The sequence below is a fragment of the Myxocyprinus asiaticus genome, chromosome 42, assembly GCF_019703515.2.
Source record: "Myxocyprinus asiaticus isolate MX2 ecotype Aquarium Trade chromosome 42, UBuf_Myxa_2, whole genome shotgun sequence".
Taxonomy (NCBI): domain Eukaryota; kingdom Metazoa; phylum Chordata; class Actinopteri; order Cypriniformes; family Catostomidae; genus Myxocyprinus; species Myxocyprinus asiaticus.
This window is the reverse complement of record NC_059385.1, coordinates 28,378,850-28,395,633: the sequence shown is the minus strand read 5'-3', so window position 1 is coordinate 28,395,633 and position 16,784 is coordinate 28,378,850. Positions and strand designations below refer to the sequence as shown.

At 39.0% G+C, this 16,784-nt stretch overlaps 1 protein-coding gene across 3 annotated transcripts in view; it reads left to right on the top strand.

The window, feature by feature from the left end:
* Window positions 1–1,459: 1,459 nt before the first annotated feature.
* The window catches only part of LOC127432337 (very low-density lipoprotein receptor-like), a 67,485-nt gene continuing 52,160 nt past the window's right edge, over window positions 1,460–16,784 (top strand). For all 3 annotated transcript variants that reach the window (XM_051683264.1, XM_051683261.1, XM_051683262.1), the window contains exon 1: window positions 1,460–1,794. In XM_051683264.1, the coding sequence (XP_051539224.1) occupies window positions 1,728–1,794 (67 nt within the window). In that variant the 5' untranslated portion in view covers window positions 1,460–1,727. The remainder of the gene's footprint in view (window positions 1,795–16,784) is intronic.

The window sequence follows — 16,784 nt, the reverse complement described above, 5'->3', positions numbered from 1 at the left end:
AGAAAATTAGAAAAATATCTTAGCTCAGTAGGTCCTTAAAATGCAAGTGGATGGTGATTTCTCTTTTGAAGCTCCAAAAATCACAGACAGTCAGCATAAACCTCACCGATACGACTCCAGCAGTTAAGTTAATGTCTTCTAAAGTGACACGATCACTTTTGGTGCAAAAAAGATAAATATTTAAGTACTTTTTAACTCCAAATCATGCTTCCGGTGAGCAGCGGTACGCGTGTGACGTAATCGGATTGGCATTTGAAACACGCGAGAACTGACGCATGTGCATCATAGCTGGAAGAGCAGCGCTGTTTACAAGTGGGATGGAGGAACGCTGTGCAGTATTTTGGTTGGTTTTGGTTTAGATCTGTATTTATCTGTTTCTTTACTCACAATGGTGCGTTTGTGTGCTCATCCTGGATGTTTCAACCGAGAGGAGAACGTGAGATTAGGTCTGTATCATGGCAACAGTAATACGTCACACGAGACACCATGTGAACTCCACCCTCTCCTCAAGCTGATACTGAAATGTTGGATTATTGTTAAAAAGTACTTAAATACTGCTATTTTTTTATTTATTTTTTGCACCAGAAGACATTACTTTAACCGCTGGAGTCGTATCGTTGACATTTATGCTGACCGTCAAAAGAGAAATCACCATCCATTTGCATTTTAAGGACCTACTGAGCTGAGACATTTTTCTATTTTTCTTCAGATGTGTTCTGGTGAAGAAAGAAAGTCATACTGTGCCTGGGATATCATGAGGGTTAGTAAATAATGATAGAATGTACATTTTTGGGTGAATAATCCCTTAAACTTTGAAGTTAACTTAATATTGTGTTTTTGTTAACACAATTATCAGGGATTTTTTTTAAAATTAAGACCAAGAAAGGAAAAGTCATGGAAATTAAAAACAAAACACTCTAAAATACTATATAAATTGGTCTTTGTTAGAGTAATCTCTATGAAAAAAAAAAATTAAAATTAAAAAATAAAATCTTATTTTTTAAATATTTATTTATTTATGAAATCATTAGTTCTCCTGTAACCATGGAAAAGTCATTAAAATGCTTTGGGAACCCTGAATAGTTTCCATTACCCATTTCACTATTCAAAACCAAAGCATGGTTATGATTAATATTACATTTTTTTTTTTTTTTTAAGTAAAATTCTACTCTTAGTCACTGTTTTTTTGTTTGTTTGTTTGTTTTATCATAAGTGGGGTATAAGAGTTGTTCTAGGTAGTTTGACTCATATCAAAGACATCCCTCAATATATAGACTACTACTAATATAGACTACCGTTATAAAAGTTCCCAAACTCAACGACAGCACGATTACTGATTTGTTTACTATATATAGGCTCCTCATGTTTTCTGCAGCCTATAAGCAAAGAGAGTGCGCCAATACGTGCAAGATAGCTTTGGTGGTGGCTGTGGTAAAGAAAGGGTTAACAATGTGTAAATGACATGTTGAAGGAGAAAAGAAAACGCCTGTGTTCGGTAGTTGCGCGGTTATTTGCTGCAGGTTCACGTTATCATTAAATTAGGACATGGATTGCGCTTCTGCGACCGGTTTGCTTGCATGGCGAGACTGACCGGGGAACTGCCTAAATGAGATAAAAGCCAGTGTATCACGCTGCTTTCCGTTTGTCCCACGAAGACATATCGGCTGTGCTACAATATCAGGGACGAGGCCACAGACAGACGGCACAGCGTTCAGCTCTAGCGCGAAATGGTCACGTCTATGCTGGGGCTTCTCATTCTGCCAGTATGTCTTCAGTTGTGTGGATTTTCCCGCGGTGAGTGTTTAGAAGGATGGTGGTTGCCATGGGAAGATCCTATGGAACAATACCTTGTTCGTACAGCGTTTGTGGTTACAATGTTGCAGTTTTATTCCCAGAGGGCATTTAAATTCTTCGCAATAAATTGAGCTGCTTAGTTCATAAAATCCTTTGTGGTTGGCCAAAATATGAATTAAAATGTGGGCAAAATTTTTGTTCATTTCTTTCAGTAGAAATTGTATTTGATTGGATGGCTCACTGGTCGCTCATTTAAAATGCGTCTAAATGTATATAGGCCTGTGCAAATGGTATTGCAACAATACGCTCTACATCAAAATGTATGTTTATTTTTTTCTGATCGGTTTAAAAAAAAAAAAAAAAAAAAAACAACGTATGATTTCCGCCCAGGTTTTAGCCTACATATAATCAAAAGCGTTTTGAAAGCGTATATGAACATATGCACGCCGACGCCTGCGTGTATTTGATGGTCTAATAATATAGGCCGAATAAATTAAGACATGGCCTTTCCATTATTCATTCGGAATGCTTATTTAATGTCTTAGTCAGTGGAATACACGCTGCTTCACTTCGTAACGAAACGTGGCGTCTTTGGTTGCGTTGCGGTAACTGACAATAAACAGGTGAATCCGGTTAAAGCGCGTTTGAAACGCGTTTCAGCCTCTATACTGATGCGTTGGCCCACTTATTAGCTCAACGTTATACGCTTAGAGGTAGATCCTACATTTTAAAAGTTGCTTTTATCATTAGGTGTTATTTTCTGAGGCGAACAACACTGTAACTTACAAATAATGCATTTTAGGACCCGTTACAACGCGTTCTGGCGCGCAGAAACAGCTGGACGGAGCGTAACGGAACAGAATGTATGAGCCTCGAAACGCGTTTTTGAAGTTAAACTGAAAGTTGAACTGAAAACCCAGCGTAACAGCCAAAGGGGCTGTTCACACGCGCTGTTTTTCAGTTGTTTTCCTTTATAAACGCGCAATGCGTGTGTGTGTGTGTGTGTGCGTGTGTTTGTTTGTGTTTATAGGATAATCAGGGCTCCATACTGAAAAAAATGACTTGGAAGCCATTGGCAACTAAACTGAAACATTAAGGAGCCAAATGGCTATTTTTAGTCACCAAATCACATAATTGCTCGATTTAGATTGCTGTTCAGAAACCAGATAGAAAGCCAGAAAAGGAAGACAGCTGATAACCCATTAATTGGAGGTTTAATAAACAGAATATATTGTTGAGAAGATAGGTTTGCATTCCCTTTTGTCTCGGATGTTCACACCCCTTTCATAATTTATACAAATTTTTTTTATTTAGTACTGCCCTTCAGAATCTACATTACATATATTTACATATAGTCCACATATAGTAGTGTGTTGCCTTCTTGAGCATCAATGAATGTTTGCACCTTGTGTGAGAGTTGTGTACAAGTCCCTCAATTGTCCCAAGTGTCAAAAGCTCGATCTCATTATATATACAGTACCGGTCAAAAGTTTTGAAACACTTGACTGAAATGTTTCTCATGATCTTAAAAATGACTTGGAACAAATAATAAAGAAAAGCAGCCAATAAGTGCCCAGCATATAGATAGGAACTCCTTCAATACTGTTTAAAAAGCATCCCAGGGTGATACCTCAAAAAGTTGGTTGAGAAAATGTCAAGAGTACATGTCTGCAAATTCTAGGCAGAGGGTGACTACTTTGTAGTATACTAAAATATAACACAGTTTTGATTTATTTTGGATTTTGTTTAGTCACAACATAATTCCGATAGTTCCATTTATGTTATTCCATAGTTTTGATGACTTTATTATTATTCTAAAATGTGAAAAAATAATTATAATAATGAATGTTTCAAAACTTTTGACTGTGTGTGTGTGTGTATGTGTGTGTGTGTGTGTGTGTGTGTGTGTGTGTGTATATATATATATATATATATATATATATATATTACCTTAGCCTTTCTTTACGGATACCGAATGGCCCAGACACAGAGACTACAAGAGTGCAAATTGAAAGAAATTCCAGATGCAGTTTATTGTGCTACTCCAATCCCAATCAATAATTACCAGAAGAAAAACGTGGTATACAATACAGGACGTTTAATTATAAAGACTGAAATGCACTTGGGACTCTTATTTTGAAATGTCTGCACTCCCAGATGTGAATCTGACTCGAACTGATAATCTGAGTTCCTGAGTTCACCCTCAGTTCTTTTTGGGTGATTCATGAAAAAGACCCGGTTCAAAAGAGTCATTTGTTCACGACTCTCTCGCGCTGGGTTTGTTGTTGCGTGCAATGTTGCGACTAGCGAGCTCATCACAACAGAACAGGTGAAAAGCGGCATGAGACACACTGGTGGTGCACGCTCTAAAGATGGATTCAATAACTTAAGATGATATCTGACGAAACTGCATATGAACACACAACCCGACTGTCGCCAATAGCGACTAGATGTTAAATTGTCGCAATCAATTATTTTTGGTTGCATTTGCGACCATTTTAGTTGCAGTCTGGAGCCCTGCTAATATGGGGGGGTGGGTGTGTGTGTGTGTGTGTGTGTATATCACATCACCTATCAGCCACAACATTAAAACCACCTGTCTAATATTGTGTAGGTCCCCCTTGTGCCACCAAAACAGTGCCAACCCGCATCTCAGAATAGCATTCTGTGATGCTATTCTTCTCACCACAATTGTACAGGGCAGTTATCTGAGTTATTGTAGACTTTGTTAGTTCAAACCAGTCTGGTCGATCTCTGTTGACCTCTCTCATCAAGGCATTTCTGTCCACAGAACTGCCGCTCACTGGATGTTTTTTGTTTTTGGTACCATTCCGAGTATATTCTAGAGACCGTTGTGTGTAAAATCCCAGGAGATCAGCAGTTACTGAAATACTCAAACCAGCCCATCTGGCACCAAAAATAATGCCACTGTCCAAATCACTGAGATCACATTTTTTCCCCATTCTGATGGTTGATGTGAGCATTAACTGAAGCTCCTGACCCATATCTGCATGATTTTATGCACTGCTGCCACATGATTGGCTGATTAGATAATCGCATAAATGATTGTTGGTGCCAGACGGCCTGGTTGGTGTGTAAACACCATGGGACCACGCAGCTATCATACCGCTCAGGAAGGAGACGCATTCTGTCTCCTAGAGATGAACGTAGTTTGGTGTGAAGTGTAAATCAATCTCAGAAAAACAGCAAAGGACCTTGTGAAGATGCTGGAGGAAACAGGTAGACAAGTATCTGTATACACATATTATATCTATCGACATAACCTGAAAGGCTGCTCAGCAAGGAAGAAGCCACTGCTCCAAAACTGACATTAAAAAAGCCAGACTACAGTTTGCAAGTCTTTTCAGACATAATGACCATCATTAATTGCAAGCCGAAGAACACCATCCCAACCGTGAAGCATGGGGTTGGCAGCTTCATGTTGTGGGGGTGCTTTGCTGCAGGAGGGGCTGGTGCACTTCACAAAATAGATGGCATCATGAGAAAGGAAAATTGTGTGGATATATTGTAGCAACATCTCAAGACATTAACCAGGAAGTTAAAGCTCAGTCGCAAATGGGTCTTCCAAAATGGACAATGACCTCAAACATACCTCAAGTTGTGGCAAAATGGCTTAAGGACAACAAAGTCAAAGTATTGGAGTGGCCATCACAAAGCCCTGACCTCAATCCGATTCGTGGTCCGAACAGAAAAAGCGTGTGCGAGCAAGGAGGCCTACAAACCAACTACTAACAAAGTGTATGTAGACTTCTGACCCATTGGGGATGTGATGAAAGAAATAAAAGCTGAAATAAATAATTCTCCCTACTATTATTCTGACATTTCACATTCTTAAAATAGTGATCCTAACTGACCTAAGACAGGGAATGTTTTCTACAATTAAATGTCAGGAATTGTGAAAAACTGAGTTTAAATGTATTTGGCTAAGGTGTATGTAAACTTCTGACGTGTGTGTGTGTGTGTGTGTGTGTATATGTGTGTGTGTGTTTATATATATATATATATATATATATATATATATAAAACCTTGTTTATATAAGGACTGTTTTTGTGATCTGGGCCTTAGCCAGCTACCAGGTTGAGGTATTTGGAGAGGGGATAAAATCTTTCCGTGGCAGGGAGAGGTCCCACTCCACCTGTCACCGCTACAGGCAGCTCTCGCTAGACCTGCCACCGGCTATCATTCATGCGGTCACAGTCATAAGCGTCTCTCGCACGATCCATCACCATTAATATATACAGGTGCATCTCAATAAATTAGAATGTCGTGGAAAAGTTCATTTATTTCAGTAATTCAACTCAAATTGTGAAACTCGTGTATTAAATTCAGTGCACACAGACTGAAGTAGTTTAAGTCTTTGGTTCTTTTAATTGTGATGATTTTGGCTCACATTTAACAAAAACCCACCAATTCACTATCTCAAAAAATTAGAATATGGTGACATGCCAATCAGCTAATCAACTCAAAACACCTGCAAAGGTTTCCTGAGCCTTCAAAATGGTCTCTCAGTTTGGTTCACTAGGCTACACAATCATGGGGAAGACTGCTGATCTGACAGTTGTCCAGAAGACAATCATTGACACCCTTCACAAGGAGGGTAAGCCACAAACATTCATTGCCAAAGAAGCTGGCTGTTCACAGAGTGCTGTATCCAAGCATGTTAACAGAAAGTTGAGGGGAAGGAAAAAGTGTGGAAGAAAAAGATGCACAACCAACCGAGAGAACCGCAGCCTTATGATTGTCAAGCAAAATCGATTCAAGAATTTGGGTGAACTTCACAAGGAATGGACTGAGGCTGGGGTCAAGGCATCAAGAGCCACCACACACAGACGTGTCAAGGAATTTGGCTACAGTTGTCGTATTCCTCTTGTTAAGCCACTCCTGAACCACAGACAACATCAGAGGTGTCTTACCTGGGCTAAGGAGAAGAAGAACTGGACTGTTGCCCAGTGTTCCAAAGTCCTCTTTTCAGATGAGAGCAAATTTTGGATTTCATTTGGAAACCAAGGTCCTAGAGTCTGGAGGAAGGGTGGAGAAGCTCATAGCCCAAGTTGCTGGAAGTCCAGTGTTAAGTTTCCACAGTCTGTGATGATTTGGGGTGCAATGTCATCTGCTGGTGTTGGTCCATTGTGTTTTTTGAAAACCAAAGTCACTGCACCCGTTTACCAAGAAATTTTGGAGCACTTCAGGCTTCCTTCTGCTGACCAGCTTTTTAAAGATGCTGATTTCATTTTCCAGCAGGATTTGGCACCTGCCCACACTGCCAAAAGCACCAAAAGTTGGTTAAATGACCATGGTGTTGGTGTGCTTGACTGGCCAGCAAACTCACCAGACCTGAACCCCATAGAGAATCTATGGGGTGTTGTCAAGAGGAAAATGAGAAACAAGAGACCAAAAAATGCAGATGAGCTGAAGGCCACTGTCAAAGAAACCTGGGCTTCCATACCACCTCAGCAGTGCCACAAACTGATCACCTCCATGCCACGCCGAATTGAGGCAGTAATTAAAGCAAAAGGAGCCCCTACCAAGTATTGAGTACATATACAGTAAATGAACATACTTTCCAGAAGGCCAACAATTCACTAAAAATGTTTTTTTTTTTTATTGGTCTTATGATGTATTCTAATTTTTTGAGATAGTGAATTGGTGGGTTTTTGTTAAATGTGAGCCAAAATCATCACAAATTAAAAGAACCAAAGACTTAAACTACTTCAGTCTGTGTGCATTGAATTTATTTAATACACGAGTTTCACAATTTGAGTTGAATTACTGAAATAAATGAACTTTTCCACGACATTCTAATTTATTGAGATGCACCTGTATTCATAAACATTTGGATATGCACTGATCAGCCACAACATTAAAACCACTGACATGTGAAGTGAATAACAATGATTATCTTGTTACAGTGGCACCTGTCAAGGGGTGGGATATATTAGGCAGCAAGTGATCAGTCAGTTCTTGAATTTCATGTGTTGGAAGCATGAAAAATGGGCAAGCATAAGGATCTGAGTGACTTTGACAATGGCCAAATTGGAATGGCAATATGACTGGGTCAGATCATCTCCAAAACGTCAGGTCTTGTGGGGAGTTCCTGGTATGCAGTGGTTAGTACCTACCAAAAGTGGTCCAAGGAAGGATAATCGGTGAACAAGCTCATTGATGCGCATGGGGAGCGAAGGCTAGCCTGTCTTGTCTGATCTTACAGAAGAGGTACTGTAGCACAAATTGCTGAAAATTGCTGGCCTTGATTGAAAGGTGTCAGAACACACAGTGCATCGCAGTTTGCTCTGAATGGGGCTGCGTAGCTGCAGACCGGTCACAGTGCCCATGCTGACCCCTGTCCACCGCCCAAAAGCACATACAATGGGCACGTGAGCATCAGAACTGGTCCATGGAGCAATGGAAGAATGTGGCCTGCTCTGATAAATCACGTTTTCTTTTAGATCATGTGGACGGCCGGGTGCGTGTGTCGTTTACCTGGGGAAGAGATGGCAACAGGATGCACTATGGGAAGAAGGTAGGCCGGCGGAGGCAGTGTGATGCTCTGGGCAATGTTCTGCTGGAAAACCTTGGGCCCTGGCATTCATGTGAATGTTACTTTAACACATACCACCTACCTAAATATTGTTGCAGACTACGTACACCCCTTCATGGCAATAGTATTCCCTGATGGAAGTGGCTTCTTTCAGCAGGATAATGCATCCTGCCACACTGCAAAAGTTGTTCAGGAATGGTTTGAGGAACATGGAGTTCAAGATGTTGACTTGGCCTCAATTCCCAATCAGATCTGTCAGATTGAGTATCTATGGGATGTGCTGGACCAACAAGTCCTATCCATGGAGACCCCACCTCGCAACTTACAGGACTTAAAAGGATCTGCTGCTAACATCTTGGTGCCAGATACCACAGGACACCTTCAGAGGTCTTGTGGAGTCCATGCCTCGACGGGTCAGAGCTGTTTTGGCAGCAAGAGGGGGACCTACACAATATTAGGCAGGTGGTTTTAATGTTGTGGCTGATTGGTGTGTATATATGTATGGACAGTTTCATAATACTTCCAAATGTGCATTTTTATACTGTTTATACACTATATACAGTATATATGCACTTTACATGCACTTCTCTTGCCTCTACAATCCATATGTTTTATGCCTGCCCTGTATCACTGCAATATTTGCAGATGTGCAACTTGCACAACAGCACAACTAAGAGTAAGATGTGGGTACCACTTTCCCATATGTCTAGCTCACTGTAAATTACCCCTAATTGTACATGTTCTGTATTTATTGATTGTGTATATTGTTTTTCTTTGAAGAGTTCTATTGTTATTTGTACTAATACATGGGTCAGTTGGTCATGTATGTCATCTGTGCCAAGTGTTGGTCTTGTAAGATATGTCATATATTTGTAACTTTTGGTTCCGGAGACACTGCGTTACATTTCATCCCCTGCCAGGAGAGAAATAACCAGTCTCTCTTGCGGTCACAAGAATCCTTGCAAACTCAACCAATCTCTGCATTATTTGCGGTAGCTTGCAATTTATTATTATTTCCGCAGATTTTCTGCAAAAAAAAAAAACGTAAATCTGAGGGAATCCCATCGCTTTTTCAAACATGAACTTGCAAAACAAATGCTTGTAATGCCTGAAGCAGTCGCAACATCTAAGTGCACAAGTTGCCATTGTATCATCTCCATAGTAACAGTGTTAGCATCTCCGCCTCGTCTCCACATTTTGCGTTCACTATCAAAATCATTGTCTAAACTTTCGTGGGACCGCAGACAGCACACATAGGCTACATCACAGCTAGCATTTAATCTTTAGCATGAGTGCTGTGAATGAGACACAAACCCTGCATTTATACACAAACCCTAACATTTGCTTAAAATCCCCACTAGTTGTATAGTAAAATGTGATTAGAATTTGAAGAGCTTAATACAGTAGGATATGAATCTGAAAATGGCAATATATGCTGTACACTTTTATATTCTGAAAATGTTCAATAATGTTTTTTTACTGATATAAAAAGGTCACATATTGGAATAATGTCCAGATTTTGTTCTTATGGAAAGATATTGGTACTTTTAGTCACCAAAGTGGCATTCAGCTGATCACAATGTATAGTCAGGACATTAATAACGTGAAAAATTACTATTACAATTTGAAAAAAAAAATTTCAGAACTTCTTAAAACTAGAGTTCTTATCAAAAAATCCTCCATGTGCAACAGTGACACCTTTGCAGTTCCTTGGCATTCTAGCTGTCAGTTTGTCCAGATACTCGGGTAACATTTCACCCCACGCTTCCTGTAGCACTTGTCATAGATGTGGCTGTCTTGTCGGGCACTTCTCACGCACCTTAGTCTAGCTGATCCCACAAAAGCTCAATGGGGTTAAGATCCATAACACTCTTCAAATTATCTGTTGTCCAATGTCTGTTTCTTTTCCCACTCTAACATTTTCTTTTTGTTGTTTTTTAGTTTCAAAAGTGACTTTCTTTGCAATTCTTCCCATAAGGCCTGCACCCCTGAGTCTTCTCTTTACTGTTGTACATGAAACTGGTGTTGAGTGGATATAATTAAATTAAGCTGTCAGCTGAAGACACTGATGTACTTATCCTCTTGTTTAGTTGTACATCTGTCCTTCCACATCTCTTTCTGTCCTTGTTAGAGCCAGTTGTCCTTTGTCTTTGAAGACTGCAGTTTACACCTTTGTATGAAATCTTCAGTTTTTTGGCAGTGTCAAGCATTGTATAGCCTTCATTCCGCAAAACAATGATTGACTGACGAGTTTCTAGAAGAAAGCTGTTTCTTTTTTTTTTGTTGCCATTTTTGACCTAATATTGACCTTAAGACATGCTGGTCTATTGCATACTGTGGCAACTCAAAAACAAAGACAATGTTAAGCTTCATTTAATGAACCAAATAGCTTTCAACTGTGTTTGATATAATGGCAAGTGATTTTCTAGTAGCAAATTATCAATTTATCATTATTACTCAAGGATAAGGTGTTGGAGTGATGGCTGCTTAAAATGGGGCCTGTCCAGATTTGATAAAATGATTTTTTTCAAATTGTTATGGTGCTGTTATTTGCATCAGTAATGTCCTGACTATACTTTGATCAGCTGAATGCCACTTTGGTAAATTTAAAGTACCAATTTCAAACAACAAAATCTGTACATTATTCCAAACTTTTGGCTGCCAGTGTACATACAGTATATGAAACACATATTTCAAAATGACAAATTAACACTTTCATATGTAATTTTTTTTTTTAAACACTTGTGGTATTTAAATTGTACATGAATGCTCAAATATGTGAACTCTAATCGTATTTGTTTGTATGACCATGTATCAGATTTCAATTTCAGACAATGTAATAATTGCAACAGGCCTAATGAATCCTCATTTGTGTTTTTAGTTTACAGGTTTATTGCATATCTATTTTGAACTTGAAGCTGCATTGTCTGAGGCAGAAAAATTTAATACAAAAATAATTTCACCTAAATGTATGGTAGCTTATTTTTGTAATATTTGTTTTTCTTGCTAACTGCATATTCAGTTTTTGTGCAATAAAATATTTACATGTAATTGCATTTACAATGTAGTCAACACAATTACAGAGGTATATAATGAAGATTTGTGATTTTTCACTGCAAAACAACCCAAAAAAAATTCAGGGAAAAGTGCCACAAAATCCTGGTGGGACTGAATAACAATAAAATGACTGGCACTTGAACCTAAAGATACAAGCTGAGGCTCCTGAAGAGTAAATTATTAGTGGGGCAGAGAGAAAAGCCTATTTTTACACTTCAGCCCCACCCATTCCAGTGAAAAAGCTGTGTGTCCAAATCGAGAGGAAGACGCAAAGAGCAGTGACGCATTGTGAGGGAGACGCAACTAACAGTGACGCGTTGTGAGGGAGATGCAACTAACAGTGACGCATTGTGAGGGAGACGCAACTAACAGTGACTCAGCGAGAGGGAGACCCAACTAACTGTTACGCATCGAGAGGGAGATGCAAGGACAGGTGCCGCAAGGACAGGCGACTCATCGAGAGGGAGACGCAAGGACTGTCAAGTCGAGTGGGAGCTGCCTGTGGTGGTGGCAGGTCTCTGTGGTGGCTCTCCCTGCCACGGAAAGATGTTAGCCCTGCTGAGCATTTGGGTGGGGTGGGTGTGGCTTAGTGGTTAAATATCTGGTAACTGAATGGTTGCAGGTTCAAACCACAATGGAACTGATCCAGGATCTATCACCATTGTGCCCTTGAGCAAGGTAATAAACCTTAGATTATTCCAGGGGAGCTTTTATTGTAATTTAGATAAAAGCATCTGCTAAATGACTAATTAATAGTAATTAGTAGCATCCTGCTAAGGAGAAAGTGGCATTTTTATGTGGCATTAATAGTTATTGCAAATGCGTTCTCAAAAGAAAATGTACTGCTGATATAGAGTTTTGTTTTGAGGTCAGGTTGATCCATACCGTCCAGCAGTTCTTCGGATCGCAAGGTCCTGCTGCATCTCTCAACAATGTAAACGGAGAAGATATTCTGATGAATCAGAACTTTGGGAGCCCTGTGACGTGTTGGACTCACAAATATGAAAGAGTAAGGCTTTAGGGCCTTTGACAAGCTGTGAAACTGATGGTTTTGGCCAAAGCATCCACAGTTAATGTGTTCTGGCTGTTATAAACAGTATGCTACTGTTTCAAATTATGATTCTAATCTAATTTAGTGTCATATAGTATTATACAACTCTAAGAATAATAAAAGACTGGTCAAGTGTTCTAGTGCTTTTAGTGCAAGACTATGTACTCTATTGTCTTTGTGATTATAGAGTGGTCTGCATATCTTTTGGTGTGCCGCAAGAGCCTGAAATGGTTTGCCTTTTGAGTGAACTTGGTGAATATTGATGTTTTCTGTCTACTATTGTCCCTTTTCTCATATAACAATCTTGGGTTAGCCTAATGGTTGCCAAATTCCATGGTTAATCTGTCCTTTTTTATTAGATAAATGTATTTGTCTGGACTGCATTTTTGGGATGCATCAGTGCAATTTGATTGACATTGTTCTGAATAGTACGATATTAGTATCGTAGTATGCATACTGTGCAAAGGATGCCCACTTTCTGCATGCATGGTATGTCTGAATGATCCATTACATTTGGCAAAATGTGCAATATTTGTGCAATGTGTAGTATACTTCAAAGTGTGAAAGCAGAGCATAATGCACGCAATACTGTATATTATAATGCAATGCGCTCAACTTGACCTTCCAATATCCAGTTTAATAAATGAACTGGAAGTAATATCTGCCATGGTTTTGAACATCTTCCTTGACTCATCGTTAATTGATTGTACTGCCAAATTTGGAGACATTTTTACACAACATTTGCAGAAATGCAAAATTATGGTTATATTTCCATGATAACTGGACACCACTCGCTGAATTAAAGAAGCGATGTTATAGCATTATGTGACATGTAGCTACTATTTTAAATGTTCATTGCATATGTGTACTGTTTCACATACTAGTAAAAATAAATATTAGGCAGCATACAGTACTGTGCAGTACATAAACACACCTCAGAAATCCTACGCATGGAGTTACACAACTGTTTGAATATTCTCAAAATGCAGTCATGGTCGAGAAGCACAGCTGTCCATGAATACAGCTGTCCATGAACAGGCTTACAGTACAACAGACAGCCTCAATTGTATTCTAAAACTCTTAAGGCATATAGATATTGAACCCCATAGTTAATTTAAAGACATCTACCCTGCTCTGTGCTTTGTTTCTTTGTCAAGTCGGTTGGCTGGCTGAGTGGTATAACTTTAATTAGCATGGATAATGCTCATCTCTCAGCTGAGGACTAAACTTCTGTTGCTCTGATTAGACTGAACAGCAGGCAGGCTGCTGAGCGACTGACTTTGGGTAATGTGTCGCATGTCAAAGGTGAAGAGGGTACCATGAAGTGACCGCATTGTTTCAAAAGGACTGGCTGCATGATCTCTGATTCACAAGAAATGCAGGGCACCTTGTTCTCCAAGGGAGTTGAATTAGCTATTGTTAGAAATGTTCAGATGTTCTTATTAGGAATGAAAATACTGTTACTAGGGCTGTCAGTGGATATATATTTTTTTTTTAATCAAATGAAAAATGTTTCGGAAGGAAATTGGTCATTTAATTCACTAGTGGCATTCAACTGATCATAGTCAGGACATTACTGATGTAAAAAAACAGCACCACCACTATTTGAAAAAATCATTTTTGATCAAATCTAGACAGGCCCCATTTCCAGCAGCCATCACTCCAACACCTTATCCTTGAGTAATCATGCAAATTGCTAATTTGGTGCTAGAAACTCACTTGCCATTATATCAAACACAGTTGAAAGCTATTTGGTTCATTAAATGAAGCTTAACATTTGTCTTTGTTTTTTAGTTGCCACAGTATGCAATAGACTGGCATGTCTTAAGGTCAATATTAGGACAAAAATGGCAAAAAAGAAACGGCTTTCTCAAGAAACTCGTCAGTCAATCATTTTTTTGAGGAATGAAGGCTATGCAATGCTTGAAATTGCCAAAAAAACTGAAGATTTCATACAAAGGTGTACATTGCAGTCTTCAAAGACAAGGGACAACTGGCTCTAACAAGGACAAAGAGATGTGGAAGGCCAGATGTACAACTAAAAAAAGAGGATAGGTACATCGGAGTCTCTAGTTTGAGAAATAGATGCCTCATGTTCAAAATCTGTACATTATTCCAAACGTTTGGATGCCAGTGTATATTGTAAATACAATAATTCAGATAATTAAAATGCATTATATTATTGTGGCAGACGAGTAAAGTATAAGACAAAAAGTGGCTTTGGAAATCAATATATTATTTATTTCCATATTATTGAACATTAGCCTATCATTGGTCTCAAGGGCGTAGATTCCATGGGGGATGGGGGACCCCCCAATAATCAAAACAAGCAAGTAACCCCTCCCCTCCATTTATTTATACCATGATCGATGGATATTGGTCAAAATTATTTAAGTGTTTCACATATACAACTTGCCATCTAAACTCAAGATGTAAACTCGATGTTTTAATAAATGGTTAATAAAGTCCTGAAACAATGTTATACTGCTTAAATAGTAGATATTGGGATAAAAAAAAAAAAAGGGAGACCAGACTTATAGCTCTTTTTGAAGGAAAATGTTTTTTCTTAATATAATATGAATATTATAGTTTTTCTCTACTCTAAATATTTAATAAGCTTGAAAATGTTCATGTGTAGAGTAACTTGATCAATAATGAGGTCACATTTGTCAGTAAATCCGTTATTTCTAAATGAGGAAAACACATGGAAATTCATTGGTCAGAAAGGGTAGGAACACTGCTGTAATAAACCAGCTGAAAATGAATGTGATCACAAACTAAGGGTTGAATAAAAATAAACTGGACAAATCACTTTAATTTCAGGTCTGCTTGAATCAAATCTGAATTAATGCAGCATATCTGGTTAACTAATCAGTGATTTAAAAACACTGGATGAATTAACTTTTACCTGTAATATCTTCCTTTTATATTTCCCTTTTGTCATTATTGCCGTGATTGAGGAAACTAACTGGGCTGCCCTGTCACACACAGACCCAGTTAAACGCGAAAAGCATGCGTACGTGCGTATTCCCGCCGCCTGACCGCCTTCCAATGGCCGTATATTTCACGCCGCTAATGTAGAGCACGGCTCAAAGTGTAGATGAAGTTATTTGGCAGCTGCTTTTAGTGGTGGGTCACAGTATATTGTGCTCTGGGAGACCAAGTATCCGCAAGCCCAAAAACATGACTATATCCTATAAACAAGCCCCCCCCCCCCCCCCCAAAAGAAACGCAACCTGTGACTTCCCATATTTATGAGCGGTGCATCAATTTAATGCGTTAATAATAATAAAAATTAAAACAAATCGCACTGAATTAACAAGTTAAATCGACAGCCCTTTGCATTACTATTGTCATCAGTAACCATGTCACCCTGTAGCTCAAGACAGGTTGCCCACTGAAGCTAAGCAGGGTCGAGCCTGGTCAGTACTTGGATGGGAGACCTCCTGAGGAAAACTAAGGTTGCTACTGGAAGAGGTATTATGGAGGCCAGCAGGGGGTGCTCACCCTGCAGTCTGTAGGTCCAAATGGCCCCGTATAGTGACGGAGACACTATACTGTAAAAAAGCACCATCCTTTGAATGAGATGTTAAACTTAGGTCCTTACTCTCTATGTTCCTTATAAATCCCAGCGTACTTCTCGTAAAGAGTAGGGGTGTAACCCTGGTGTCCAGGCCAAATTACCCCAATTGGCCCTTCTCAAGCATGGCCTCCTAATAATCCCCATCCATTAATTGGCTCTATAACTCTACTCTCTCCTCTCCACCAATAGCTGGTGTGTGGTGAGCATACTGGCACACTATGGCTGCTGTTGCATCATCCAGGTGGATGCTACACACTGGTGGTGGTTGTGGAGAGTCCCCTGTTCACTGTGTAATGCGCTTTGAGTATAGTCAGAAAAAATGCTATATAAATGTAACATTCATTCATTCATATTGTTTGTACCCATTCCATTTATCCTTTGCAGGTAATAGTGTTGGGTAAGATATTCAAAAAGTACTTTTACAGAAGAGTTTGAATTCTTGCTCAACAAATTCAAAATGTCTGTATTTCCTTTTTGTTCATAGTTGCACAAGTCATACACTCAGCACCACAGGTTTTTCCCCCTTACAATGACTAAGGCGCCATATGCTCTTCAGCTGTTGCAGAAACAAAGATGTACATTTCAACATAATTCATGTTTTAAATTCTAAAAAATATACTAATTTAAAAATGTGTAACCTATGTAGGCCTACTCAATAGTAAAGTAACTGTAATTTTAACTGTAATCTGATTACTATATATTAAAAAGGAATTTATTCCTCTACTTTTCTTTACTAAAA